This window comes from Phaseolus vulgaris, chromosome 11 (assembly GCF_000499845.2).
Source record: "Phaseolus vulgaris cultivar G19833 chromosome 11, P. vulgaris v2.0, whole genome shotgun sequence".
NCBI classification, from domain to species: Eukaryota; Viridiplantae; Streptophyta; class Magnoliopsida; order Fabales; family Fabaceae; genus Phaseolus; species Phaseolus vulgaris.
The window spans coordinates 7,583,133-7,603,567 of NC_023749.2; the positions used below are offsets into that span (position 1 = coordinate 7,583,133).

The 20,435-nt window shown below is 31.3% G+C and overlaps 1 protein-coding gene and 1 long non-coding RNA gene across 2 annotated transcripts; one reads left to right on the forward strand and one right to left on the reverse strand.

Moving 5' to 3' along the window:
• Positions 1-6,752: 6,752 nt before the first annotated feature.
• On the reverse strand, positions 6,753-7,457 carry LOC137823369 (uncharacterized). The gene has a single exon (XM_068628477.1). It carries the CDS (start codon positions 7,455-7,457, stop codon positions 6,753-6,755), a length of 705 nt encoding a protein of 234 aa, XP_068484578.1.
• A 3,686-nt stretch (positions 7,458-11,143) lies between these two features.
• On the forward strand, positions 11,144-11,832 carry LOC137829200 (uncharacterized). The gene is made up of 2 exons (XR_011084013.1): positions 11,144-11,492; positions 11,591-11,832. It is a non-coding gene; the product is annotated as an uncharacterized lncRNA (long non-coding RNA).
• Positions 11,833-20,435: the final 8,603 nt, after the last annotated feature.

Consider the following 20,435-nt stretch of genomic DNA (forward strand, 5'->3'; position numbering starts at 1 on the left):
AGAAACTTGCTAATGTTCTGCATAATGAAAATGAAAATAGGATAAAACAGATTAGTAGTGATCATGGGGGAGAATTTCAAAATGCAAAGTTTGATAGATATTGTGAAAAACATGGAATCACACATAGTTATTCTGCTCCTAGGTCACCCCAACAAAATGGTGTTGTTGAAAGAAAGAATAGATCATTAGAGGAGTTAGCTAGGACAATGTTAAATGAATCTGGTTTACCTAAATATTTTTGGGCTGATGCTGTATACACTGCTTCTTATGTGCTTAACAGAACATTGATTAGACCAATTCTTAAGAAAACTCCCTATGAACTGTATAAAGGTAGGAAGCCTAGCATTAGTCATCTTAGGGTTTTTGGCTGCAAATGCTTTGTTCTAAATAATGGTAAAGACAATCTGGGGAAATTTGATCCTAAATCAGATGAAGGAATACATATTGGTTATGCTATAAATGGTCATGCTTATAGAGTGTATAACAAAAGATTGCTTGCAGTAAAAGAATCTATACATGTTGTATTTGATGAAACAGATTTTTCTGTGTCCAAATCTGTTCTGGATGAACCTGGTATGGATGATTTAAGAACCATTTTAAAAGAATCAATCTACTGAGCTTGATGCAACTAATCAAAATTTTGTCAAAGAATCTACTGTGAATGCAGGATTGCCTAAGGAATGGAAGACACCCAGGGATCTTACACTATATAATGTAATTGGTAAAATTGAGAAAGGAGTCTCAACAAGGAATTCACTTAATAATTTCTGCAGAACAGTGGCTTTTGTTTCACAGATTGAGCCTAAAAGTCTGGAAGAAGCACTGCAAGACAGCAATTGGATAACAACAATGCAGGAAGAACTGAACCAGTTTGAATACAATGAAGTGTGGACCTTGGTTCCAAGAAAGCATGAGATGAATATCATAGGAACCAAGTGGGTGTACAGGAACAAGATGGATGAACATGGGGCTATCACTAGAAATAAAGCAAGGCTGGTTGCTAAAAGGTTATAACCAAGAAGAGGGAATTGATTTTGGTGAAACCTATGCACCAGTAGCACGTCTTGAAGCTGTCAGATTACTTCTAGCATTTTCCAGCATACAAGGTTTCAAGCTGTTTCAAATGGATGTCAAGAGTGCATTCCTAAATGGTTACATCAATGAAGAGGTGTTTGTATCTCAGCCTCCAGGGTTTGAAGATCACAAAAATCCAGAACATGTGTACATGCTTAAGAAGGCCTTATATGGATTGAAGCAAGCACCTAGGCAATGGTATGAGAGGCTAAGTGAATTTCTGCTCTCTCAAGGATATAGCCGTGGCAATTCTGATAAAACTCTCTTTATAAAGAAGAAAAGAGAAGACATTATACTTGTGCAAGTCTATGTAGATGATATTATCTTTGGATCCACAAATGAAGAGATGTGTGAAGACTTTGTGAAAACAATGAAAAGTGAGTTTGAGATGTCAATGTTAGGAGAAATGAATTTCTTCCTTGGACTACAAGTTAAACAACTCAAGGATGGAATTTTCATAAGCCAAGAAAAATACTGCAAGGAGCTGCTTAAGAGGTTTGATATGGATCAACGCAAAGCAATCAACACTCCTATTTCAACAAGCTGCCAGCTGGATCAAGATTCTGCAGGAAAATCAGTGGATCAAACCAAGTATAGGGGCTTAATTGGTTCCTTATTATACTTAACTGTCAGCAGGCCTGACATTATGTTTGCTGTGTGCTTATGTGCTAGATATCAATCTGCTCCAAAGGAATCACACTACAATGCAACAAAGAGAATTCTGAAATACTTGCAAGGATCTAAGGATGTTGGATTATGGTATCCTAACAATGTATCTTTAAATTTAACTGGTTTTTCAGACTCTGACTTTGCAGGTTGCAAGGTTGACAGAAAAAGCACAAGTGGGACTTGTCACATGCTTGGATCAAGCCTAATCTCTTGGCATTGCAAGAAACAAGCTTGTGTTGCTCTCTCTCTATAGCAGAGGCAGAATACATAGCTGCTGGAAGTTGTTGTGCTCAAACCTTATGACTAAGGCAGCAACTAAGTGATTTTGGAATTTTGTTAGACAAGATACCTATAAATTGTGATAATACTAGTGCCATAAATATGTCTAAGAATCCTGTCATACACTCAAGAACTAAACATATTGAAATTAGACATCACTTTCTAAGAGAACATATAGCTAATGGAACTTGTGATATAAAATTCATTGGCACTGAATTTCAATTGGCTGATCTATTCACTAAACCTCTTGCTAAAGACAAGTTTTATTTTCTTCTAAATGAATTGGGTATCATTAGCTTAAATTGTCCTCTGCAGTAGAAATTTCAATCTGTTGTTTTATCTTTTAACATGTTTTGCTCCCTGTTTCAGAATCACAGGTGTGACTAGGAAAAAGAAAGATTTACTTTTCTCTCTCTCACTTTATCTTTGACTGCTTTTACGGTTATTAACCAGCAGGCCTATGCCAATTAGCTTATGGGTATCCTAACTGATTGGATTGTGTGTAAGTGCAATAGATTTGATTTATCAAAATAAAATCTGGTTCCAACATATTCTTGCGCAAATCAACACCTGCATCTGCTGCACCACAGGAATAAAATCTGAAGCATATCAAATTGATTTTTCTGATAATCAATAATTTCTGAAATCTGATTTAAGCTGATTTTCTTTTAAAAGTTTGTGATCTTTTGAAATCTGATTTAAAGACTCTATATAAACCTAGCACAAATCAGTTTTTCTCTCACACCTTCTCATCTGTGCTATAAGTTGTCCAGGTTCACATTTGCTTCACTACAGGTTTCGTTTCTATTTTGAGTGATAATCTGAACTGCAATTTTTTTTTCTAGCTGGAATTGTGTATTAATAAACAGGTGCAGGTAACAACAGATTGAGCATGGCATCCTCATCACACAGAAAGAAGAAATCCAGAGAGCAATCCAGCAGCAACCAAGGTATTCTGGAGAAATGGTTTGCTGGAGATTCTGAAGCAATGACAAGGTTCATCCATGAGACAAGCAGAAAACAAGTCAATGCGCACAAAGTGCTGGAATTCTCTTGGTTGAGGGAAGAAAATCTGACTGAAGCAAAAACCTTGCTCAAGCATCAAAAGCTGAAGAACTTCTTAGAAATGACTGGAAATGTCTATCCAGACTTGGTGAAAGTATTCTACAGCAACTTGGTTCAAGATGGCAAAAATTTGGTCTCCCATGTGAAAGGTGTGAAGCTGAAAATTACAAGGGAAATATTGAGCAATGTGGGAGGAATCAAGTACTCTGGAATGAAGGTTAGCAAAGGGAATACTGCTGGAATTTAGGGATTCAACAAGATGCAGTTTTACAGAAGTTGTGTTAGAAACCCAACTGAACCAGTAGCTAGATTCCATGCTGGAAATCTCACAATCATTCCAAGACTCCTAGCCTACATCATTGCTTGGCAGCTTACTCCAAGAGGAAGTAATCATGCTACTCTTCATGAAGAGGACTTGATTCTGCTGTATTGTATCATGAACCAACTTAAGGTAAATTGGGTGAGTACAATGGTGGAGCATATGCTCAAATCCACAAGGTTACCATACTATCGTTTTCCATATGCTATTTTTGTGTCAAAGCTAATCGATTATTTTGAAGTTGACACTACAAATGAGAGAAATGACATCATTAAGGCAGCAAGTGAAATAGACAACTCTACTCTCTTGAAGATGGGGTTTCAAAAGGAGGATGACAGCTAGGTATTTAGAAGGAATGCTGCAAACAGAGCTGAAAATGAAGCAGCTGATCCAGCAAATGAAGAAGAAGAAAATGTTGATGGAGTGCAGCACATGGATGAATCACCAGTGCACTCTGCTGGACATGAAGATGTTGCTGCTACAAGTCAAAATGCAATGGTTGCATATGAGGAACCTGAGTACAGAGGTGAACCTCTGTCCATGTTTAAAAGACAAGTACTAAGCAGGCTGGACACACTCACATATGAACAGAAGGCACACTATGAAATGACTTACGTCAGGTTTCAACACTTGGATGACCAGCTTGAAGGAGTTCAAGTGCAGCTAGCTGAGCTTTACTACAACAACAAGTGATCCTATTTCTAAGTCTTTATCTTTTATATGTTGTTGAACAATTTGGGTTTAATCTGTTTGTCTTTATTCTGCACTATTTTTTAGTTGGTTTTATTTTGGTTTGTAATAGAACTCAATACTGGCTTTATAGGTTGAACTGTGATGAATGTCTATGTTTTGGTTTGTTTTATCCCATGCTTTATTCTGTTTGATGAATCCAAAGGGGGAGAAGAACAGCTCACAGAAAGCTCATAAAAGTTGATGTTCTGACTCAAGCTACATGGAGGTAGCACAAAAATCACAACTGCTCAATTCTGGTTTTATGTCTAAAAATTTTCATGCAGGTTTTTGGCAATTAGTATAGTACATATTTTGATCATCAAACCATGCTATGCAAAGGGGATTTGTCTCCATCAAACAAGGGGAGATTGTTGAAGATGGATGAAGCCTCTTCTCTACCTAGTGTTAGTGTGTGTTTGATGTAGAAAATAGCTAGTTTGTTTTGAAGTTTGTAATAGGTTTAGATGATCTTGTATGTAGGCTTGTGGTTGTGTAAGGTTGCCTTTTGCTACATGATCTATCCTAGATGCCTAACCAAGCCTAGAATAAGCACATGAAGTGGTTAAAAGTTTTTCCAAAAGCTTTTTAGAGTTTTCTCCTAAAATCAGGATACTGCACAAAAATAAATCTGTTTCTCTGTAAAAGAACAGGTTTATTCTTTGGTCTGCTGAAAGGATTTTCGAAAGTTAGTTAGGGCACCAAAGGTACAACTCAGACAGTTATTTCAGTTAGCTGAGTTGACAGTTTTCACAAAATAAATCTGTTAAAGTTCAAAACTGAATCTGTTGTTTTCATAACAGCTTTTCAACGGTCTTTTTAAAAGAAGTTAGAAATTGTTTTCTATATAAAGAAAAGCCTCTCTCACATGAAAGGATGCTGAGCAATTACGTTTTTGATAGAGATCAAACACTTTCCATGTGAGAAGAAGGATTGAAAATATTTTTGAAAGGTTTTCCAAAGGGATTTTCAAGTGTGCTTGTTCTAGGAAACCTTTGATCTAGGTGAAGGTGCTGGTGCAGTTCTGCAGCAAATTGAACTACTGGTTTTGAGTTCTTGCATCTTCTTTTCAGGTGTAATCTTTCCTTTATTCTGGTTTGTAAAGGTGTAAGTGTTAGTCACTCCTTGATAGGGTTTCTTGGAGTACAAGGTGTGCTGAAATAGGGTTTTTCAGCATTGGTTGTATTGTTCTTGTAGTGTTCAAGAACTGTTGTGGTTGTAAGTGTTTGATACTGTTCTTAGTGGATTCCACCTTGGAGTAAGGTGAAACTGGATGTAGCTCTGTATGAGTGAACCAATATAAAAACTTGCTTGCCTTTTCTTCTCATCCCTGCACTCATTTCTGGTTTTGCTTAATTCTGTCAAGAACTAAATCTGTTTTTTTGAAATTGAATCTGTTAATTCTGGGTTTAATAAAAACTGTTCTTCCTGATCTATCAAAGTTCTCTAATCACAAACAAGGTCGTTGTATATGAAGTCTTAATTGGTTTGTGAACAAATAGTTTACTCATTAAAACCTGAGAAAAATTCATTCTCTTTAAAACCTTGTATTGGATGAACTTGGTTGATTTCTTGGCATAGCTGTATTCTTCAAACTCATAAAATCTAACCAATCTGATTCTGTTATACCTCTCTGTTGATTACAATTTTAATCTGAACAAATTCAAATTGTGCTAGACTGCTCTGAAGAATCAATCTGTTTCTTTTAAAAACAATTTGTTCTTTTGCCTCTGATATACTGAAAATTGTGTGTTCTTGCGAAAATTTTATAAGCTCAATTCACCCCTCCCCTCTTGAACTTAGACACTAATAGACCCAACACATCTGACATGCCCATCTTTCGGAAGGTCTTCCAGTACAAGATATCCACAGAGCTTCCTTGATCTATCAGAATTTTCATGATGACAAAGTTGGCTACTTCGATGGTGACTACCATAGGGTCATCATGCTTCAGGTTTATGTTTCTGAAGTCCGAGTTCGTGAAGAGCATGGGAGGCAGGTCTCTTCTGTTGCTTCTGCTGATGGAGTACACAAAACTGACCGCTCGGAGGTGTCTTTTTCGGGAGGATGATGTAGTTCCTCCTCCCACGAAACCCCCAGCAATCGTGTTTATGACTCCCCGTACCGGCATGGTTCTTCGACGATCTCTTCCTCCTCGTCCTTCTCGGCCTTCCCGGCCTCTCTGGCCTCTCCATTCGTTTACCTGTGTGTCTCTACGCCCTTGTCTCTTTTCTATGTCAACTTCATTTTTCCCGTCTTCTCGGCTTGTCTGGACAAAACGTCGCAGATGACCGGCTTGGATGAGCTCTTCGATTTTATCCTTCAGTGCCCAACAATCTTCCGTTGTGTGCCCAAAATTGCGGTGGTATCGACAATGCTTGGTTTGATCGGCACTCTACGGGGTGGGAGTCCTACTTGGTGCCTTCAGGAGATCTGCATTGAGGGCTTCCTCTAAGACCCTCGACCTTTCGGCAGTCAAGGGGGTGTAACGGGTGAAACGCGGTCCCTTGGGAAAGTCTCCAGGCTTCCCAAAATGTGTTGGTCTGCTTCTGTCTCTCCTCCTCTCAGGTTCGTCGGGTGCCTGAGCCCTGCTCCGGAACACTTTCAATTCCTCCAGCTACATGTATTTGGTGGCTCTTTGGCGCAACTCATCCAATGTCGTGGTCGGTTGCATGCATAAACTATCCGAAAACGGTCCCGGCTTCAGCGCAGTTATCATGTGGTGCATCGCCACTTCGGGACTTAGGTTTCGTATGTCTAACGCCGTTTTGCTGAATCTATTCATGAAGGCCCTCAAGGTCTCCGACTTCTCTTGCCGAATATTCACCAAGGCGATCGAAGTGAGGTGGTGTGGTCGGCTGGTAGTGAACTGTGCTCCAAATTTAGTCGCGAGCGTGTCAAAGCAATCTATGGATTGAGCTGGTAGCCGAGTGAACCAGCTCAAGGCTGCTCCCTTAAGTGAGGTGGGGAATATTCGGCACCATAACGCGTCTTCTGCCGTATGCAAGCCGACCTGTGTTAGGTACGCGTTTACATGCTCATCCGGATCCGTAGATCCATCATACTTATCCAACGTGGGATTGTTCCAGGTTCCCGGCAAAGGAACTTCAAGGATGGTTTCGGTAAAGGGGCTTCTTCGAGGTGTCGTGCCTAACGCGTTATTTGAGGTCGGTCTTATGTTTTCTTGATACGAGCTCCCGACCTCATGTGTATCCGCGTTCGCGTGATCTCCCGAGGGGATATTATCCACTGCTTCCGGTATTTCTGGCTTCTCAGCAAGCCTTTCTTTCATCCGAGCATTCTCCTTCCTCAAAGCTTCCATCTCCTTCTACATCTTCAAGATCAACGTCATAGGGTCTGGATGACTAATTTCTTCTTGCACATTCCTATCGTTACCTGTCATGTTCCTCGTAGTCACCATGTGGACAATTCGTGGGGTTTTTTCTTCTCGCCCCACGATGGGCGCCAAAATGTTCCTACAAGATCTAAACCCTGTAGAACACTTCCTCTTGTGATGTCTTGTGAGGTTCTTCTCGTCTTTCCGGCCTTTCGGTTAGTCTTCTTTCTGTTGGATCTCCTTTGGTCTGGACACGATAGGGGGAGTACCTGCAAAGACACTCCGACGATCAAGTCAGACCGAAAGTTAAGTACCAGAAGAGTGGGGAGTGAATATTACCTTGGGTGTTGTGCCTCTTCTGCTATTTATATTGCTCTAGGTGGGCTATGGCTGTTGTGGGCCTGCTTTAGGGTCCAAACGAAGGTCCAATTGTGCCTTAACCGTGCTTATCATTTAAGTTGGGTTGTTTATACCTAATTACGTGTTTAGCTTCGCCTGTTGTCGTCTAGTCGGTTTTGTCGTCTAGTCGTCCTTTCGGTCATCTGGTAGTACAGTTTTATTTATAGACTCACCTAATTGATAAAGAGGGTATTTAGTACAATTCTCTTCCGCAAGCAATGTCAGAGGTGAATGCATCAAATTCGATCTTCACTTGAATGCTCTAATGGCGATTCAGAATCCAGTCAAGGTCAATCTTTGTCCAATAATTGGTTGAATGAGGAAGACGATGATTCCACCAAAGAATCACAATCTGCTCTTAATCAATCTGGTGCTTTATATTATATTGTAAAGAAAAAAATACAGACATAGAAATCTGGAAAGAAAACATTTGCTTATATATAGTGCGCCAAATTATGTTGAAAAGAAGAAAAGTGAGAACACATTTGTGGAATTTTTGGTAAGTGGTGGAATAAAATAATTATGTTTTTTTTAAGAGAAATTGGTAAGATAATGAGTTATATACTGCATGAGTTGAGTGAAAGTGGACACACGTGAGAGACAGTGAGAGCACACATGTCTTAGTCAAACACACTATCATCATGTTGCTCCCAATGATATCAATTTTTTTTAAATATTAGGTTTTAGTTTAAGTGTTATATTAAAAAAATGTTATATATTAACAAAATATAAATGTAAGAAGAATTGTGAGTTTTAACTTAACTATATTTCGATTTTGATTTATATAATATTTTATTCATTAGTTTTAATGGCAGGAATGCTATTTTTTTGCAGGATCTTGAAATTCGTTCAAATTCCAATTGATGTTTCCAGCTACGTTCCAAATTTAATTTGGTGTAATTTGTAAATTTGGTGTTGTTTGTAAATTTATTTCTTAATTTCGTGTTATGTTTAATTCAGATTTATGTGAATTTCAATTAGTGAGTATATGTTATAATTTAATTTTAAAATTTTAATATTTATTTCAGTTTGGAATTTAGTGTTATTTGTAAAAGAAATTATTTTAATATTCATTTCAGTTTTGAATTTAATGTTATTTGTAAATTTATTTATTTTTATTACAATGAATTAGAGGTATTACATTCATTTAAATTGGATTTGGATTCATTGAAAATTGATTAAAATTTAATTTAGTATTAATTTAGAAAAATAGATTTAAATTCACTTTTAAATATATTTAATGGTACAAATAATCAAAATGTCCTAGTCTAAATATTTTCTTTTTATTTCACAATTTGTGTAGGTCTAACCCACATTAACATTTTCTTTTATTTCACATTTTGTGTGGGCTTAGCTCACACTAACATTTTAAATTATATCCACTTAGTGTCGGTCAACCTCATTCATAACTTTAGTTTAGCATCCAAGAAGTGTAGGCTAAACCTACACTAGTTTAAAATAATAGTTTTAACTTTGTGGTGGCCAAAATGACAATGAGTTTAATTACGTTCACATTGAGTAGATTTAACCTACTCAAATTGCGTCATCCAAAATATTAGTTTCCATTATTTTGGAAAATGCTAGACCTACATTAATAATGATTTTCATAGATTTTTGACTATTTGTGTCAGCTTCAAACCCATACTATTTACCTAGTTTCTTGTAGTGCTAAAATAGAATCTCTGATATACATACGGTACTTTCTAATGCTGGAAATTCATATGTTAAAGTGGAAATTGAAACCAGAAATGATATTTCATAGTGATACCTAATAAAAGATAATATTATTAATAAAAAATATTAATCAATTTTAAAATAATTTAGTCTGTATTTTATTTTTGGAAAATAAAGTAATATTAATTAAAACATATATTATTCTATCTGTTTTGCAGCGATGGTAATTTAATATTTAATATTTTATTCTCTAATAATAAATATAATCAATTTTAATATAATTAAATCCGTATTTATTTTGGAAAATAAATAATGTTAATTAAAACATATATTATTCTATCTGTTTTGCAGCAATTGTAATATTTTATTCTCTCACAGTAGAACAACAATAAATATAACATTTTGAAAATAATTTTACGAATAGTTTTATTTTTTTAGTAAAGGAATTATTTAAGTAAATAAAACATTGCATTTAATATTTATTTAGATAAATAAAACTTTACTCATTATAGAATAGAAGAAAGAAGTATTAAATATTCATTCAATACATTTAATACTTTCATGCATTAAATTCATTGATGTTCATTAAATACCATTAAATACATATATAAATACTCAGAAAATATGAGAATGCAACGGTGACCGTTGTCACCTTGCATAATTCTTAATCAGTAGAAAATACTATGATTTTGAAATTATTCAAATTTTAATAACTACAAATAAAATGAATTTAATATAATGACAGGGATTGTGATTCTATTTTATGAATATAAAATATTAAGTAAAATTATGTCTACAAATAATTATACCAACAATTAAAACACTGTATCTCATGAATATAACTAATGTACATAATTTTATACAGAATGAATGCAACTTTTAGAAATATACTAAATTGTATGATACTTATTTTTATTTAATAAACAATTTTGATAATACATACATTTATTCTTAAACTTAAACACTTAACGATGAATCAATAAATAAATATATATATATATATATATCAATTATTTTATGAGATTTCTTATATTAAAAAAATGTATAGTATTTACTTGCATTTGAATATACAATTATATGGTTAAGATGATTTTCAAAAGTTACGATATAATGCCTTAATTTAGTTTTTGTAAGTTTTATATCATATTATTTTTAAAATAGGAGAAAAATTGCTATTAAGTCAACAATAATTCTGTATTATTATAATTCATAATCTTGTATAAGATTTTAACTTTTATTTTATCGTATTAGCACGGCCAATAAAATAATTTTTTTATAAAACACAAATCTTAAACTTATAACTTAAACATGACCGGTGTAATAAAAATGAATCAATATTCTTAGTTTAAATATTTTATTCTTTTAATTTTTTTATTAAATTAAATTAATAAGATATTCTTTTTGGAAATCAAAACTCTATCATGATTTTATTTTTAAAAGATATTTTAAAAAATTAAAAGAAAAATATATATAAATTCACCTCGAGTTCTAAACAATACGAATTAGATCTATCTAAACACTTTACTTTAATATATATATATATATATATATATATATATATATATATATATATATGCTACAAAGGTTGTGATCTTAAAAGTTATTTTGTGGCTATATATAAGTTGGTGTTTGTCTTCCCTTGAAACATAGAAGAAAAATTGAATATCTATATAGTAGGTGGTTGAAAAGAAGTTATGGCAAAGAGTGAGATGAAAAGTATTGGTGTTGTTATTGTTATGATGATGATGTTGGGTTTCTCAGAAGCTGATTATGGTTTGTCGGCTCAACTCACATGTCCTGCTAGATGTGGGATAAATTGTCTCTTGGCTAATATTGCTTATCCGATATGTTTTGCCGCTTGTGTTGCACACTGTCCTAAAATGTCTAAAGATGCCTTCCACTGCATTAGTCAGTGTGGGATTAACAAGTCCATAAACATCAATATTGGTATTCAAACTCTTACAACATTGCTCTCATTAATATCTATATTTCATATTCACTTAATATCTTTTTTCATCTTTCTAATCATTCATTTTCTGTGTCAGATGCTACCGGTGCTGTCACTAAAGTGCTGGATTCTTGTTTACAAAACTGCCGAACCAGTTAGAAGTTTCTTGTTGAAATATTCATGAATAAAGCTGCATGATGTTCATGCATGATGCCAATAAGAATGTAATCAAGTGAAGAAAAAAAAGTTGGACATATTTTCTGCTCTATTTTTCTATAATGTTAGAGTGCTGCTTTAATTAGCTCTTTATTGATTATATCAACTTAGTGATTTCAAATATATTATTGATTAGGTTTATGTTATGAGATGAACATAAATCTTGCGAGACTTCTTAATTTGGTGCACCTTAAATGTGAAGTAATATATATACACACGCAATAAAATTGGATATGAAAATTGGAAACAGAACAAGGAATTCTAAATGAAGAAGATTGTGAGAACAGAGCTACGAAATTTGGTGATAGAGCTATAGGAAATTCATTTAACGAATCTTGAACCGAACTTAAGGGTGAAGAATTATCTTTTTAACTCCCGTACCCCTTTCTCTCTCTCACCCATATTTCTTCCTTCTTCTTTCTAATTATTTTTTCATTCCATATCTTATCTATTTTAAATTTTGATCTCATCTCATAGAAGGGTCATAGATAATTTTTTTTAGAGATCTTACATCGATTAATAGAGATAAGACCATTACCAATTTATATTGTATAAGTAAATGTAAATTTCAGTTTACAAGTTGATTTTTATAAAGTTGAGTTAACTTCTTAGATAATATTAGAGTTGTGAAAGAATCATTATGCGAATAAATAAAGAATGACTAGCTTCACTTTGAACATAACCAAATTAGAGTTAGTTTTGAGTTTCGTTGTTTACTTGTCTACTTTAGTCTATATAAAGATTTTTTAAGTTTACAAACTTTGTACGGTATGAGAAGGATTAAGGCTCGCAAGAGGAGTTATGTAAATTTCTTCATCAATATCACTATGAAAAAAAGACGTTATTCACATCTAGTTGATGAAGAATCCATCAACTAACACTTGCTAAAGATAGAATAAACCGGATGATAGTAATCTTAACTACGGATGAGAAAGTCTCAATACTCAATACCTTCATTTTGAGTATATCCCAACCAAATGAGACTTGTAACTATCAATGATTTTATTACAGTAAATGAAGATGAATATTCCTTGTCTGATGTGATGCTTTAATGTAGCGTACGTAATCGCACGTAATCGTAATGAAGAAAAAGAGATTTTGATGAACCCTAATTGTAATTGTAGAGAAAAATAAATATAAAAGAAACTTTTATTCACTTGTATATTAGAGAGTAAAATACATGGTGTGTATATATAAGAAAAAGATTCAGACCTAGCTGAAACAGAAAAGGAAAGTTGGGCCAAACAAACAAAGCCCAATAATTTAAAATAGAAAATTAAATATATTAACACCCCCTCAAGCTGGGAATAGATATTTGTCAGGCCCAGCTTAAATTTGAGAGTAGAGAATTGTGCGGAAGCAAGGAGCTTGGTGAATATGTCAGCAACTTGCATTGCAGAAGTAATGGGCAGTAGTTTGAGGAGACCAGAGTTAAGTTTTTCACGAACTAGGTGACAATCAATTTCGATGTGTTTGGTTCGTTCATGAAAAAACTTGATTGGAAGCTATTTGAAAGGCAGATTTGTTGTCACAGTACAGGGTTGCAGGCTGGGAGAGAGGAAGATGTAAATCCTGAAGGAGGTAAGACAACCATTGTAACTCACATGTGGTGGTGGCAATGGCTCTATACTCGGCTTCAGAGGAGCTGCGAGAGATAGTTGGCTGCTTCTTTGATTTCCATGATATTAGGGAGTCTCCTAAGTAGATGGAATATCCAGTGACAGATTTGCGTGTGGTAGGACATGTTGCCCAGTCAGAGTCACTAAAACCACAGAGGTGAAGTGAACTAGTGTGAGAAAAATATAGTCCTTCACCAGGGGTGCCCTTGAGGTAACGCAAAAGACGTGAGACAAACTTGCTGATGATGAGTTGTGGGTGCAGATATGAATGTTGTTTTGTTTATGATTAGCTCTAAAAATCCATTTACACCCAATAGGATGTTTTTCAGGAGAAAGATCTACCAAATATCAAGTTTCATTAGACTCATGAGCATCAAGTCCAGGTTGCATAACTTCTTTCCAAAAATCATGTTTTATTGTCTTTTTAAACGAGTTAGATTCTTGGATAGAAGAAATAATATAACAAAAAGAAGAATATGTAAAAGAAGAATTATGGTAAATATTTTTGAATAAGATATTTAGTACCTAAAGAATGATTGGTAACAATTTTTGAAAAGAAGAAAGTCGTGTGATAGTCCTTCAAACATCTAGGTTGTTGCTTAGAACGAGTACAAACTTGAACATATGGACATCAATTAGAAATAAAACTAATTTATTATATATATATATATATATATAAAATAAATTAGTTTTATCTTTCACCTTACAACTATTTTCAAAATACTTATATAATATAAAAGAAGTATGGAAGAGTAAAGTTTAATCCCAAAATTATTGTATTTGATATTAAAGTTATTCTACACTAGTTTTTTACAACTAAATATTTCATTATCTTTAATTTAAATTAAAATTCAATATATATTTTATGTAGTAAACCATTACAATAGAATTTTTATAATAATAACAATAAATACTAGATTTTCTTACAAAAATTCAAAATAATAAGAAATATATCACTTATTAAAAAGGTTTTACTGAAATAGTTTGAATCTCTATCGATAAAGATAGTGGTTTAATGCAAGAAATTCATATATTAAATTGCAAATTAGAAACAAGAAATAATAAATTAAAAACATATATTATTATATCTGTTTTGCAGCGATTATATTTCAATACTTTTTTGTCATGTTAACAACAACAATAAATATATCATTTTAAAAGCAATTTTACAAAATAGTTTACTTTTTTTTAGTAAAAGAATAATTTAAATAGAATAAAAAAGAAAATCAATTTAAGGAAAACTATAAAAAAATATTGCTTCAATAAAATATTAAATTTAATATTTGTTTAGATAAATAAAACTGTACTCATTATAGAATAGAAGAAAAAAAGTATTAAATATTCATTAAATACTTTCATTCATATTCATTGATGATCATTAAATAGCATTAAATACAGATACAAATACAAATACGACAATGCAAAAGTCACAGTTGTCCCCTTGCATTAAGTAATTCTTAATTAAAAGAAAATGATTTTAAAATTATTATAATTTTAACAACTCTAAATAAAAATGAATTTAAGCGAATCATTTTTCATCAACTGTGATTCTATTTTATGAGTATAAAATATTAAGTAAAGTTATTTACAAGAATTAATTAAACGATTAATAAAAACTCTGCATGTTATGAATATTATATGACTACTCTACATACTTTTATACAAAATACAACTTTAATTTAGAAGTATACCTGATTGTATGATACTTGTTTTATTTAATAAATTTTCTTTAAAAAATGATAACATATAAATTTATTTTGAAACTTTTACAAAATATATATCTATATATATATATATATATTATTTTTTAGTACCAGACAAATCATCTCACTCGATTTTGCTGTCCGATCGATGAGTTAAAATATATTTAAAGAAGTTAAGACAATTGTAGAGATTTTCTGATAATCAGAGACACATCTTACCAAATTAGAATAATGTCCTGGAAAATCAGGGAACTTTTTTAAAAATAAGTTAACATTGATCTTTGATAGATTCGGTCATCATAACAGAGGACTCATGATTAAATACTATAAATAAACAATTTACAAAGAAGTAAGATATGTTTTTATCAAATACACCATATACTCTTAATATAGTACTTACTTGATCGTCAAAGAATATTATGAAGGTTAACTCTTGACCGAACACCAAGAAGAAGTGATCGAGTACTAGAGAACGAGTAACGAGGAGCGACCGAGACATCAACGACAAATGTTACTATCAGTTATAGTTCCGGATACTATCTAAGTCCTATCAATCTATACAAGTACATATATATATTATTGTTAAGTGTTGACATGTAATTCTCCTATTCCTAAAATTTAAATATATAATTTTTTTTTTTTTAAAAATGAACAAATTTTGGACACACAAAGTAGACTCCATTAAAGTTTTCGAGACAACTTGAAAAAAAATTCTATATTAAGTTTCTTGTAGTCTTCATAATTGATTCCTTATAATCATGTTTTTAGTTATAATCTTTAATCATCTAACTCTCATGTATTATTTTTTATTATGTATTTTTTTTATCTTTGTGAGTGATTAATTTTTGTGTTTAATATTTTGACTTAATTAAATTTCAAGATGCTAATAAATTTGAATATTTTTAATTGAGTATTTTGTTAAACTTTTGTGGTCTAGTTTCAAAGTTTTGATATTTTTCAATTGAGTTGATGTCCCATCATTTTGCTTACTTATCTTCATATGTTAAGAAATGTAAGATTTTGTAATTAATATAATAAAATATTATATTTAATATAAAATGACAAGTAATTTTTATCGTTTATATTGATCATAATATCGTTTCTCTCACACAATACAGACCAATTAATCACACAGACCAATTAATCACACACACAACACAAACCAATTAATCATCAATGCAAAATGAAAACACTAAAAAGTTTATTATCTAATGGACAATCTTATTTGAATTTAATTTATCATAGTTTTATTTGGATTTCATCTGATATGATAAATGTAGATTGAAAATTTATTCCTCACAAAATTCCTTTAATCATTTCTTTTGAAATGTCACCATTCATTTATTCAATTTTTCATTACAATTTTGGACATCAGAATTTTTTGAACAAAATTATAATATGTATGAACTTAATCTATACTTCAATAATGTTACCTATAGGCATCAAATTAAGATTTTTTCTTTTCTCATTTATATCCATTATATAATTTCATGAATTAAACTCATCAATTTAGATAAACTTTGTTCATCAAATGATAGAAACTAACATTTGATTAGATATCATCCCTCTCTTAATCTTATCGTCTAAAAATAGCGAAAAATTTATAATGTCCTCTAAAGGTAATTGTATTGTTATGTACATCCACATTCCATTGTAGTCCTAAGAATGTAGCATTTACCACCACAAAGAATTATTGAACATTTGGAGGTGTCATACATATATGTTTAAACTCTCTCTATCATTTTATAAAAGACAAATGGTACAATTTATTACAATTATCACAAAAAATACATGTTTTAGTACATCTTGCAATTTCTTCGAAGTGTTTTAATTTACTAAATTAAACTCAAAATTTTAAAAAAATCTTATAGTAAGTTAGCTTATTCTCAAAATATTAAATTCTCCGACTTATAAAATGTTAATATATATATATATATATATATGAAAAAATTTATTTTTATGATTCAAGTTCCTATTTAAGATTCGAAATCCTAAATTTTATATTATATTAATATATTCCAATGGAGTTCTATAAGATCCAAGTCTTAAATCTTATAACCCTACCTATGCAATCAAGATGCTTTTAGAATCAATAACTAATGCAAAATATATAATCAAAACGAGTATGAATAAAGTTTAATTTCAACATTGTTGCATTTGATATATAAGTTATTCTTCATTAGTTTTTGGCATATACATACTTCATTATCTTTAATTTAAATTAAAATTCAACATGTATCCTTGTAAATACCTAGTAGGCATGCAAACTCCATTATATGATACTTTATTTTTCAGAACTTTTACTTCAATACTAATCAATATTTTATTTTTCATTGTTAAGAAAGAAATGTTTTAATACTAAAAAAATATTTTTTATTTTTATGATCAGAATCTTATTTAAGATTCAAAATATTAAATCTTATATAATATCAACATACTCCAATAATAAGAATCTCTTATAATATTATAGATTTTTAATTTATAATGCATCCATACAATAAAATGTCCTAAATACACAAGTTACAGTTACTAAAATTGAGTATGTAATTTATCACAATTTACAAACAATGTTTATCTTTGTAAATTTTCTATATACACAAGTTTTGGAAGCAAGTTAGGAAGGTCTCTAATATATTGGGTTAAATATGTTTTTCGCTTTATATTATAATACGAAATTGGTTTTTGTCTTTTGTCCAAACTTTATACCTCCTAGATATTTGTAGTTAGACAACTATTAGAATAAGTCTTTACGAGTATTTTTTTTAAGTAACAAACGAATTTCCAGTGTGTGGATTGTATTATAATATTACAACATCCACATCAACCATGAATTGTATGAAATATTTTAACATCATAATCTACTTTGAAAATCTATTTGCCACATGTAAAAAACTCGTAATTAAGAACTCATTCAAATAGTTCTCTTACTTATAAGTACCTAAGAGATCTCAAATTTAGACTAATGACGAAAACCAAATTTATGTAAAGGTATATGGATGAAAAACATATTTATCCGTTATTACTTTGATTCATCACTCTAACAACTATTGGAATCAAAATCTTATTCAGAAAACTCTTAGTGATAATAGTAATTTGTGGGAGCATGATATTGAATTGTGATGTGAAGTAATTCATTTTTCATCACCTTTCTTCTTTCAGTAGTTCTCAATTTGAAACTATTATGTTGTTTTATAATTTGGCATCGAACTAGCTATGAGAGAATATTGATTAGCCAATAAGATGTTGTTGTTGGACGATGCATTCCAAACACACACTAAAAAAAAATTACTAAATAAATATCAAAAACAAAAAAAATACTGTGGTTTCTTTAATTTTTTGACCTTTTCCATTAATTTCTATTGTAAGATCATTTAAAAACAAAGGAAAACATGATCTATATGTCTCGGAATTACTTTTAGAAATAGAAAATGAAAACCAAAATTTGATTATGATACAGGTTTGAAACCCTGTCATATACTATCATATATTTTAACAATACATAAAAACATTTTTCTGTAGACAATAGAAAAATATAAAATTGATAAAAAAATAGTGTCCTATCATAACCAAACCAAAACAAAGAGAATAATTTTATATGGCATAAGATGAACTTCATTTTTAACTTATCTTGACTTTGAATTCCAAGATAAAAAGCTTGGCTAAAAGTTTTGATAAAATTGGAGCATGATTTCCTTTGAGTTTCGAAGCCTTCCTAAAGAATTAGAGTAAAAAAAGTGAGAGAAAAATTTGGAAAATAAAATTTGTTTGCGTATAATTCACTCAATAAAGCTTGTTCTTTAGTATATAATTCGCATAATAAAATTTATTCTAATTGATAAAAATAAAATTTCTCCGTCATGATCCTAGTTTTATACAAGACATAAATAACAAGAAAAAGATAATTAATTATAAAGAAATTCATATTTTAAATTGCAAGATTTTATACTTACCATTATTGAGTAATACTTCTTTTATTTATTTATCACTATTTTTTTTCTTTCCAATCACACTTAATTACTTAAAACACATATTTTTATTTTAAAATAAACAAATAAATTTTAATTAAATACTAATCAAATTACTCACATAATAATTGTTGGAGATCTTACATAGAATAAAGATAAGGATAATTCATAGTATTTAAGTGAGTGCAAACCTTATCTTACAAACAAGTTTTATAAGGTTGATTTAGGCTTAAAATATATTTCTCGAGATGGTATCAAAGTCATTTAGAATCTATCCTATGGAGAATTTGTTGGGTCTATGGTGCAACACATCACTCATAAATATATAGTTTCACGCATGAGTTGACAGGTTTCAACATGAGAGGATGTGTCTCTCACATTGATTAGAGATAAAGAAAATTCATGTATAATTGGATGCAAATATCACTTTACAAGTCCATTTTACAAAATTGAATTAAACAATTCTTTATCCAAGAGACTACTTAATGTGACTAGTCTTTTGAACAAATCTCTTTAATTAGACAGAATTTTTTACAACATAAAATAAACATATGTATGTTCGTTGTAGTACAAGGTTAACTTAGACTAAGCACTTATCGTCTGAGCATATAGATTCTTTATAAAACGTAAAGGGAGACTATATTGTATTGTATCAACGGATAGATGAAATATTTGCTTCTTACACTATCTATTGTTAGAAACATCAATATTCATCATACTGATAATACATTATCTTGTTTTATAGTATTATTTTTAACGCTTAATCAGAATCATAGGATATTAAACTTTTACTTTAACAAGAATAATGTCTACTAGTACACTTAAGTGAATGTCTTATTAAGCTCTATTACTTCTTTTAACGTGTATATGTTTATCTCAATCCTCAACCCTTCGATCTCACAATCTTGCAAGGTACTCAAGATTCTTTTGTCTCTTACATATGCTTGAGAATCGTCTAATTGGATGTTACTACTGATGCTTATTTAGACTAATCTCAAGGTCAGGTATCAAAGCCAACCGGACCACCTGACCCAGATGGGTACTGATGAATAAAAAAGAAATAAAAAAATTGAACAAGAAATTTTCAGGCCTTTAAATATAATACTACTAATATTTTTCTTTCTCACATTTAAGTACGTTAGAAGGAATTAAAAAGATGTAAACCCCACATTTTTTTACTTTCTTCTCCTCATTTCCATCCTTCCAAACACACTCTTAAACTTATTTCTCACCTATTTCATCTCTCCCATCCCTCCCTTCCCCTTAACTAAATCACCCCAATCAAACCCGTTGTAAAAGAGTAATATAAATTTGAAAAAAGTCTAAGTACTCTTTACTTGTTTATTAATGAATTACTTTGCTTAGAGAGGACTGTTGGAGCACTTATTTACATAAAACATTAACAAGTATTTATATAGAACATAAAAAATGATACGACG

Bases quoted from the DNA above. Each gene is read 5' to 3' on its own strand.
- LOC137823369 (XM_068628477.1), bottom strand. From the start codon at position 7,457: ATGGAAGCTTTGAGGAAGGAGAATGCTCGGATGAAAGAAAGGCTTGCT.